This window comes from Ornithorhynchus anatinus, chromosome 14, assembly GCF_004115215.2.
Source record: "Ornithorhynchus anatinus isolate Pmale09 chromosome 14, mOrnAna1.pri.v4, whole genome shotgun sequence".
NCBI lineage: Eukaryota > Metazoa > Chordata > Mammalia > Monotremata > Ornithorhynchidae > Ornithorhynchus > Ornithorhynchus anatinus.
In genome coordinates, this window is record NC_041741.1 from 47,434,700 (window position 1) to 47,444,995 (window position 10,296).

General features: G+C 59.5%; 1 protein-coding gene across 2 annotated transcripts; it reads right to left on the reverse strand.

Annotated features, from left to right (window-relative positions):
• Positions 1-824: 824 nt before the first annotated feature.
• TNFRSF13C (TNF receptor superfamily member 13C) lies at positions 825-6,729 on the reverse strand. Of its 2 annotated transcripts, XM_029078616.1 has the most exons (3): positions 6,602-6,729; positions 4,381-4,644; positions 825-2,779 (listed from the first exon to the last, which is right to left on the reverse strand). In XM_029078616.1, the coding sequence occupies exons 1-3, from the start codon at positions 6,681-6,683 to the stop codon at positions 2,499-2,501; spliced, it is 627 nt and encodes a 208-aa protein (XP_028934449.1). In that variant the 5' UTR covers positions 6,684-6,729; the 3' UTR covers positions 825-2,498. The 2 variants fall into 2 exon arrangements, with proteins under 2 accessions (XP_028934449.1, XP_028934448.1); XM_029078615.1 differs by lacking the exon at positions 6,602-6,729 and having other exon boundaries at positions 4,381-4,975.
• Positions 6,730-10,296: the final 3,567 nt, after the last annotated feature.

Sequence of the window (10,296 nt, forward strand, 5' to 3'; positions counted from 1 at the left end):
ATGAGTTCAAATCCCAGCTCTGCCACTTGTCAGCTGTGTGACTGTGGGCAAGTCACTTCACTTCTCTGTGCCTCAGTTCCCTCATCTGTAAAATGGGGATTAAGACTGTGAGCCCCACGTGGGACAATCTGATTACCTTGTATCTCCCCCAGCGCTCAGAACAGAGCTTGGCACATAGTAAGCGCTTAACAAATACCAACATTATTATAAACATCGTATGTGATTTCCATATGCCCACAGAACATGAAGCAGCGGGACCTAGTGGAAAGAGCCTGGCCCTGGGATCCAGAAGACCTGGGTTCTAATCCTACTCTGCCACTTGTGTACCGTGTAACCTTGGGCCAGTTACTTTAAAAATAATAATGGTATTTGTTAAGCGCTTACTATGTGTCAAGCACTTTTCTAAGTACTGGGAGAGATACAAGGTAATCAGGTTGTCCCACGGGGGCTCACAGACTTAATCTCCATTTTACAGATGAGGCAACTGAGGCACAGGAAGTGAAGTGACTTGCCCAAAGTCACCCAGCGGATAAGCGGCAGAGCCGGGATTGGAACCCACGTCCTCTGACTCCCAAGCCCCCGTTCTTGCCACTAAACCACACTGCTCCTCCACTTTACTTCTCTTTGCCTCAGTTATCTCATGTGTAAAATGGAGATTAAATCCTCCTCCCTCTGATTTAGACCGTGAGCCTCATGCGAGACAGGGACCGGGTCCAACCTATCGTATGTCTCCCCGAGTGCCGAGTACAATGTCTGGCACACAATAAGTGCTTAATAAGTACTTTTAAAAAAGTTAAAAGTAAAGTAAAAAGTGCAATCCATCATCAGGGAAACTTTCAAGATAGAACTTTATTATGCTCCAAAGGACTTGTCACCTCCCTCACCTACACACGCTCAGGTGTCGGTTACCCGGGAGAGGTTTTGCAGAGAAGCCTGGGTAGAAGGATAGAACTTTCCAGGCACCCATGCCGGAAGGTGGCATAGTGCCCAGCCCTCTCCCTGACCCACCATGTCCTGGCCTCAGATCTTCGTTACCCACACCACTGCTGTGGGGTCTGCTCTGCTTCTGGGTTTCCCGCCCCTGCTCTCCTTTGCCCCATCCTGAGGAACCCTCAGAGGTTCAGGATGCCGCAGCACCTCACTGGACTCCAGGAGAGGAGGCCGGGAACCTGGCCCAGAGCCATCCCCACAGACCCCAGACCCCCTTTCGCAGCTTTTCCCTTTGTGTCTTCTTCTGGCCTGGTCTGGCACCAGAAGATGTGGCCGGTGCTGGGCTAGACTGAGCAGGATGGGCTGCTCCAGGTCAAGGAGTTGAGGGCCATCAGTCAGGTGGAGTGAGTGTCCACATGGATCGCCCGGGAGTCCCAGGATGGAGCGGGGAATGAGTGCCTGGAAGGAGAGGGAGAAGGCCCAGACCAAAGGCTCCTGCCTCTTCTTTCTTGTCCAGTGTTTCACTGGAGCCAGCCGGGATGGGGGTCCTGTCCGGAGCCAGATGACCGGGCGGTGGTGAGCTGGGGGCTGCTGAGTCCAGGTGGGTCTGATCCCTTAATGCATCATTCCCCGTGGGGCTCCAGCTGGCCGGGGGTTCTCTGCTGGTCAAAGGCTGACCCCGGACCGGTTGTGGCCAATTGAAAGCTGGAAGGGGCCCTCCAGGCTCCCTGTCTCCGGATGCTTGCGGGGCTGACCCAGAGTTTCCTGTGGCCGCTGCGAAGGCGGTAAAGATGCCCGGCAGGCAGCAAGGGCCTCCGTGCCCCCCGCCACAGGGAGAAGGGTTAAGAGGCTGCCCCCGGCCCCTGCTACTGAATTCGACCGCGGGTGGGGATCGGAGTGAAGCGGTTCGGTGCCCGAGGTCACTCTCCCGCTCCGCCGCCTCTTCTCCCAGAGAGGAAATGCCCCTTGGTCCATGTGGGGGTCCCAACTGGGCCAAATTAGAGACAGACCCCAAAAGGCCCCAGTCCCGTCCCTGCAGATGCTCCAAATCCTCGTCGGGCAGGCCTCCCCACCCGAGGTCCCAGGGCCAGCCGGGGATCTTCTTGCCCTCACAGCCACACCCCCTCGCCTTCATTCGCCTCACGACCAGCTTCTGAGTTGAGTCCCTGCCCCTCCCTGACCTCCTCCCCTCTTCTCTCAGCTTCGCTGCGTCCAAGGGCTGGAGGGGGATCTCGGGGGTCACCTGGTCCAGCCCCCGGCCTCCAAGCAAGCGAATGGAGCGGCAGGCGCCCGGTCTTCATTTTCAAGCTGTCCGGGGACGAGGGCTCCCTAACTTCCTCTGAAGTCCGTTCCGGGGCATAACGATCTCCTTTAGGCTCATCAAAATTCCCCTTGCTGCAATTTCCGCCCGCTTCCTGTGGTCCCAGCAGGATGGGGCCCTGGGAGGGAGACTCTGGGAAGGAAGGTCTGTGTAGAGAAGAGCGAGGCTGGGTTCCGGCTGGGCATCCTGAGGAGGGGCAGAGGCCGCGGGGACGGGCGGGGGCAGCGGCCCGCAACCTCGGTTCCCTTCACAGGGGCCTGAGGCCTTGCCCGGCCTCCTGGATGGTCTTGGTGGTGACCAGCACGGTGGCCCCCAGCTCCGTGGCCGGCACGGGGACGCCGTGGCTCAGCTCCCCCAGGCTGCCCAGCGGGGGTGCCGAGGCCAGGTGCTCGCCACTCTCCTGGGCCGAGGGCTCCCGAGGGTGGAAGCTGCCATTGGGGGGGGGCTGGTTTGGGTCTGAGATGGGGTCTGGGGAGACCCCGGGCTGGGCCTCACTGTCAGGGGGCATGTAGCTGCACTCCAGGTTTTCTGGGGGAAAGAAAAGAAGCCAAGAAGAGTTAGTCTCGGGTAGAAGGGGTCCGGGGAAGGCTCGGAGGGGGTGAGGGGGTTGAGGAAGAGAGATGGTGAGGGAGGGTGGGAAGTGGGAGGAGGAGGAGGACGATGACGAGGAGGAAGGGGTTGGCAAGAGTCTGGCTGGGAGGCCTCTGGTGTCTTCTCTCTCTCCCTTGCAGTGAAGTTATGATCGTTAAGGTTATCGTTAGACGATTACTATGTGCTAAGCGCTGGGGCAGATAGAAGATAATCAGGATAGACACAGATGGCGAAGCAGTATGGCCTAATGCAAAAGGCATGGGCCTGGGAATCGGGGGACTTGAGTTCTAATCTCGGCATTGCCACTGATCTGCTGTGTGACGTTGGGCAACTCCCTTAACTTCTCTGTGCCTCACCGGTAAAAAGGGGGATTAAGACTGTGAGCCCTCTGTGGGAAGGGGCTGCGTCCAGCCTGATTATCTCACATCCACCCCAGCACTACAGTGCCTGGGACAGAGCAAGTGCTTAACATTTTTTTTTTTTTGATTGGTATTTGTTCTCTCCTGGCCCTTGTCTCCCGACACCCTTCAGGTGGGGTGATCGGGGCAGGACTGGGCCGGAGGGAGGATGGGAAGGGCAGAGAGGAGGAAGATCCGGAAAGATCCCATTAGGGGAGCTCAGAGGTCGGAGTTAGCTGTGTGACTTTGGGCAAGTCACTTAACTTTTCTGTGACTCATTTTCCCTCATCTGTACAATGGGGATTAAGACTGTGAGCCCCACGTGGGACTACCTGATTCCCTTGTATCTATCCCAGCGCTTAGAACGTTGCTTGTCACATAGTAAGCGCTTAACAAATAACATCATTATCTAAACTTGGTATTGCCTCTTCCTGGCCTTCAGCCATGGTCTCAGAATTTCCGTGAGGCGGGGGAGGTCACCCTTCCCGGACTCCGGGGGTGGGAGAGTGGGAGAGGGCAGAGGGGCCGGGGACCTTCTGAGAAAGAGACCCTGAGCCTGGGTCTCGTCCCCCAGCCTGGACGGTGGCCCTGCCCCACTCTAGGATTGCGGGCTAGGACCGCAAGCTCTTTGTGGGCAGGGAATGTGTCTGGTTTTTGTTGTATTATACTCGCTCAAGCGCTCAGTACAGTGCTCTGCACTCAGTAAGCGCTCGGTGAAGACGATTGAATGAATGAATGGGAGCACAGCCGATGATCAAGGCCTCGGCAAAAGCACTTAAGACAGTACTCTGCACCCAGTAAGCGGTCAATAAATACGATCGAATGAATGAACGGAGGCAGAGGGAGAACGGTAAAGAGAAAAGGAGGCCGGAGGGAGCGAGAGCGGGTGTCGGTGAGTCTCCTGGGGCTGCTGTCTCCTGGCTCCGGCGACGACAATAATAATAATAATCATGGTATTAAGTGCTTACTATGTGCCAGGCACTGTACTAAGTGCTGGGGTGGAAACAAGTAAATCGGGTTGGACACAGTCCCCGTCCCACTTGGGGCTCACGGTCTCCATTCTCATTTTCCAGATGAGGGAACTGAGTCCCAGAGAAGTGAAGTGACCCGTGGAAGGTCACCCGGCAGGCAGACACTCACCGGCGGCCCCCTCGGCGATCCCGGTGGTGGTGATGGGGGGGATGGACGACCTCTTCCTCCTCCGCAGCTGGACGCTGACCACCCCGCAGAGGGTCAGCGCCAGGGCCAGGCCGGCCAGCGTGGGGATGCCGTAGGTGAGCAGGGGCTCCAGCAGCGCGGCCCAGGGCGGGGCGGAGGCCAGGCCCGCCGTGGCGGAGCCGGGGGGCGGCGGGCTGGGGCCCGGGCTGGTGTCCGAGGCCGGGCTCACCTCCACGGTCCCTCTCCCTGCGGACCGGACGGCAGGGAGGGACCGTCTCGGCCAGGGACGGGACGGGCCCCGCGGCCTCCCCCCTTCCGTGCCACACCCACAGACGCGCCCATCACCTTTCCAACCACGCCCACGCCCACACCCGACACCTTCGGGACCCACAGTATCCAAGGCGTGCCCCACGTCCTCCACGGTCCACCCGACACCTCCAGGCCCCGCCCAAGACCCCTCCCACGGTATCCAACCCATGCTCATCATCCTCCGGGCCCTGCCCGCCATCCTCCAGGTCCCACCCGACACCTCCGGGCCCCACCCACAGCATCCAAGATACACCCATCACCCTCCACGGTCCACCCAACACCTCCGGGCCCCGGCTCCAGCCCCACCCTCAGATTCCAAGCCCCGACCCAAAACCTCACCGCCCCTCCGGCCACCATCCCAGACACGGCCCCGCCCAACATCCCGCCGACATCCCACCCCTCCCAGCCCTGCCCACATCCCCACCCATCACTTCCCATCCCAGCTCCACCCAACAGCATCCAAGCCCCGCCCAACACCCTCACAGCCCTGGACCTTCCTAAAAGGGAATCGGCACACACGTGGACTCATGCACATGTGCCCAACCCTCCTGTACATGTTCCTTTTCCATTCCGACAACCGTATTTCTTGAACGCTTACTGTGTGCAAAGCCCCGTACTAAGCGCTTCCGGCACCATATCCCCATGCTTGTAAGAGCATCGATAATCCTTCCCGCGTTCCAGGTTCCTGGAGGAGGAGGGAACTGGGAGAATAGCCACTGGTCTTGCGGGGAGGGGAGCGGGTGAGGGTTCCGGGCCTTCGAGGACTGTGCTCTTCCCCAGTCTCTCTTCGCATGATAACAATAGTACTTGTTAAGCACTTACTGTGTGCTAAGCATTGTTCTAAGTACTAAAGTAGGTGCAAGTTAATCGGGTGGGGCACAGTCCCTGTCCCACATGGGGCTCAGAGTCTTAATCCCCATTTTATAAATGAAGTAACTGAGGCCCAGGGGAGTCAAGTGAGTTGCCCGAGATCACGCAGCAGGCTATGCATCAGAGCGGGGATTCGAACCCAGTTCCCTCTGACTCCCAGACCTGTGCTCTATCTGCTAAGCTCTCGTGACCCCCGCTCCTCCCCGCTTTGGTCGGACCCTCAAGAATGGGGTGGTGCGAAGGGGTTGGACTCCAGCGGGTAAAAGTCAGGCCCACCGGCCTGACCGTGGTTCAAGCCCCTCATCCGCTCCTCCCGGGGACCTGGCTCCCCCCCCTGCTCCTCGCTAGATCCTAGATCCTCCAGTCCCGTAGCCAGTTGCCCCACCCTCCCCCGCCGAACATTTAGGCCAAGCGACCTGGCGCGGGAAAGCTGGAAGTTCCTCCGTGCCTTGGTGCTCCCCTACCCGACCCAGTACCCCTTCGGGGTCAGTGCGGGCGAGGTTCGCCGAGCTACAGACGGGGCATCGGCAGGCTGCTAGTCTTCCTGCATGCTTAGCTAACCAACCGGGCCGAGCGTAGGAGGTGAGGTGAGGTGAGGCCCCGGGGCAGATGGGAGGAGCTGTGTGTTAAGGGGGTTTACTGCCTTCCCAGAGAGACCCTGGCTCCAGCCCAGGGTCCAGGGAATGCCCCTTCTGTTCAGCTGCCCCCCCCCAGAAGGAACAAAACTCTGTCCATCGGAAACTTCCTCCCTCCCCTCTCCTCCTGTGGCTGTTTTCCACCTTTCCCCTTGTCTTCCCTTCCCCTGCTCTCTCTCCCTCCCTCTCATTCTCCCTCCTCTTCTGCTCCTTTCCCCTGTCCCCTCTCCTCCCTCTCCCCTTGCCCTCCCTTCCTCTGCTCTCCCAGCCTTTTGTCCTTCCATCCCCTTGTCCTTCCTCCCCCGCCCTCCCAAGAAGGGGAGAAGGAGGACAAGGACTAGGCGGAGGAGAAGCAGAGAGAAGGGCAAGGGTGGGATTGGGTGGCTCACCTGGGAACTGGAGCAGGAGACAGGAAACGCAGCCCCGGGTCAGGGGATCATAGCAGTTGGGTTGGCCACAGGCCTTGGGCATCTCAGCGTAGCTCTGTTCCTCTTTCGGTGTGCCTCACCCCAGCCCGTCCCTGTCCACCGCTGCTTTCAGCCCCCAGCCCCCCAAGGAAACCTTTAAACCAGGGCCCGCGTCCCGGCCCCGCCCCGGGTCCTGCCCCCTCTGACGGGAACCCTCCCGGCCCCCTCCCTCCCACACCCCCTTCCCTCCCTGCCTGGCCTTGGCCTACACGGCCACCAGTTCCCCCAGAGAGCCGGGGCTCCGGGCTGCCGGCTTCCTCGGGCTTGCCCCGTCGTCCCCCGGCTCCTCTGTCGGCCACCTGGACCGATCCCTTCGCAGCCTCCGACGGTCCGGGCTCCAAGCCGATGATCGAGTAGTCCCAGCATTCATTCGTTCATTCGACGGTATTTATTGAACACTTCCTAGAGTGCAGAGCACTCTCCTAAGCGCTTGGGAGAGTACAACAAACGGACACTTTTCCTGCCCACGACGAGCTCGCGGTCTAGAGGGAGAGGCAGGCGTTAGTATAAATAAATAGATTTATAAGTTACAGATACAGATATATTCATATGTGCTGTAAGGATGGGAGGGAGGATGAATGAAGGAATAAGTAAGAGCGGCACAGAAGGGAGTGAGAGATAGGAGAGGAGGGCTTAGTCAGGGAAGGCTTCTTGGAGGAAGCTTCCGGCAGCTTCCTACCTCGTTACCCCGGCCAACGACTGGGGCAGGGCCAACCCTAGAACCGCGCTGGGGACGGAGAGAGGGACGGAGTCCGGAGTCTGACAGAGGGGGTGGCGGGGGTGGGTGGAGTAAGGCGGACTGAAGGACACGTGGCCTGTCGTCCCCGTCGGGGTCCGGAGGGTTTCTCTGGGCCCTTCCGTCCACGGCGCCCGCTTCTCCTTGGCACTGCCCCAGCGGGCCTCGGCCTCAGGGCTTGAGCTCTGCCTTCCTGTCAGACTCCACAGGAAGCAGCCTCTCAGATGGCCCCGCTGCGGGTGGTGGGGCTGGGCTGGGTCACATCACAAGCGGGAAGTCTGCTGGGGGCAGAGGGGCAGGACGATCTGTTTTAGTCTTGCCCAGCGCGGAGCCCAACTCCCCCATCTCCTTGCTGTTGCCCCAACCTGCCGCTCCCCGAGCCTGGAATGCCCTCCCTTCCCTTCTCTCCCAAATCCAAATTCGAGTGACGCCTCCCCCCCCCCCCCCCAGGAAGGCTTCCTAGATTACACCGCAGAGGAGAGGGGTCTGACTGGTCCGTGTTGGACCTAGACGGATCTCCCAACCCAGCCTGCAGGGATCTAATCAGCACTAGCGAACCTCGGAACCGGTCCCTTCTTCAACCCTCAGATTCCCCATCTGCGGAATGGGTGTGAAAACTGTCCCGGTTCCCTGGGGCAGGGACCCGAGCTGATGCCGAAAGGCAGGTAGCCGTCGGCCACGGGGAAGCGTTTGCTCCTCCTCTCCGGTGTTTCCCGGCCCCTCGCCGTCGGGAAGCTCTCCCACCGGAACCCAGGCCTGTTCTGGACCCCCAGTTCTCTCCCCACAACTCATCGCAAGGGTCCCGGAGGCAACCAGAGTGGTCCAGGCCCCTAGCTCTGGTCCGGTGATCCTCTGCTCTGACAGATTCTTGCCTCCAGGAGAGAGACAGGGCTGAGCTCACGGACTCTTAGGGGTTAGGGACTGTCTGGGCCTCATTCATTCATTCATTCATTCAATAGTATTTATTGAGCGCTTACTATGTGCAGAGCACTGTACTAAGCGCTTGGGATGAACAAGTCAGCAACAGATACCCAGCCTCTTACCCAGAGCTTAGCCCCTTCCCTTCTCCTGCCAGGGGTGGATGTCGGGCCTAGGGGAATAGGGACTGTGAGTCAGGCAGGGAGTGAGAAGCCGGCGGACTGGACACCTGGCACCAATCAGGAGTCCACGCCTGGGCCTGGAGAGGAGAGGAGGGATGTGCCTATCTCTCCGTTCAAACCACCTCAGACTTTGGGGTCCTGGGTTTTTGAGGAGGCACCCCCAGAACGCAACCCGATCGTCCCCACTCCCTGCTCGGCACAGACCAGCCCCCCCCTTCCTGGAATGCCCTTCCTCTTCCTCTTACCCCTAACAGACTTCCACCAGGCGCCTCGGCCTCGGGGCTGAGGAGAGGGTCTACGGGAGGTGAGGGGTCCTGGTCCGTCAGGGTCGGCAGGCCGGACGCGGTCAGGGCCAGGACTCCTGCCTGCGGATTCGAGAAGAGCCAAGCCACAGGGCCTCTCCACTGTCTCGGCTGCCCAAAGTGGCTCTGTGGGAGGGGGCTGCCCAGCCCCAGGGCAAGGACCGGCTCAAACCAGAACCAAGCAGAGCCCTGGGGTACACAGCCGCACCATTCATTCATTCAATAGTATTTATTGAGCGCTTACTATGTGCAGAGCACTGTACTAAGCGCTTGGGATGAACAAGTCGGCAACAGATAGAGACGGTCCCTGCCGTTTGACGGGCTTACGGTCTAATCGGGGGAGACGGACAGACGAGAACGATGGCACTAAACAGCGTCAAGGGGAAGAACATCTCGTAAAAACCGATGGCAACTAAATAGAATCGAGGCGATGTACAATTCATTAACAAAATGAATAGGGTAACGAAAATATATACAGTTGAGCGGACGAGTACAGTGCTGTGGGGATGGGAAGGGAGAGGTGGAGGAGCAGAGGGAAAAGGGGAAAATGAGGCTTTAGCTGCGGAGAGGTAAAGGGGGGATGGCAGAGGGAGTAGAGGGGGACGAGGAGCTCAGTCTGGGAACGCCTCTCGGAGGAGGTGATTTTTAAGTAGGGTTTTGAAGAGGGAAAGAGAATCGGTTTGGCGGAGGTGAGGAGGGAGGGCGTTCCGGGACCGCGGGAGGACGTGACCCGGGGGTCGACGGCGGGATGGGCGAGACCGAGGGACGGCGAGGAGGCGGGCGGCCGAGGAGCGGAGCGTGCGGGGTGGGCGGTAGAAAGAGAGAAGGGAGGAGAGGTAGGAAGGGGCGAGGTGATGGAGAGCCTCGAAGCCTAGAGTGAGGAGTTTTTGTTTGGAGCGGAGGTTGATAGGCAACCACTGGAGTTGTTTAAGAAGGGGAGTGACATGCCCAGATCATTTCTGCGGGAAGATGAGCCGGGCAGCGGAGTGAAGAATAGACTGGAGCGGGGCGAGAGAGGAGGAAGGGAGGTCAGAGAGAAGGCCGACACGGTAGTCTAGCCGGGATATAACGAGAGCCCGTAATAATAAGGTAGCCGTTTGGGTGGAGAGGAAAGGGCGGATCTTGGCGATATCGTAGAGGTGAAACCGGCAGGTCTCGGTAACGGATAGGATGTGTGGGGTGAACGAGAGGGACGAGTCAAGGATGACACCGAGATTGCGGGCCTGCGGGACGGGAAGGATGGTCGTGCCATCCACGGTGATAGAGAAGTCTGGGAGAGGACCGGGTTCGGGAGGGAAGATGAGGAGCTCAGTCTCGCTCATGTTGAGTTTTAGGTGGCGGGCCGACATCCAGGTGGAGACGTCCCGGAGGCGGGAGGAGACGCGAGCCCGAAGGGAGGGGGAGAGGACAGGGGCGGAGATGTAGATCTGCGTGTCATCTGCGTAGAGATGGTAGTCAAAGCCGTGAGAGCGGATGAGT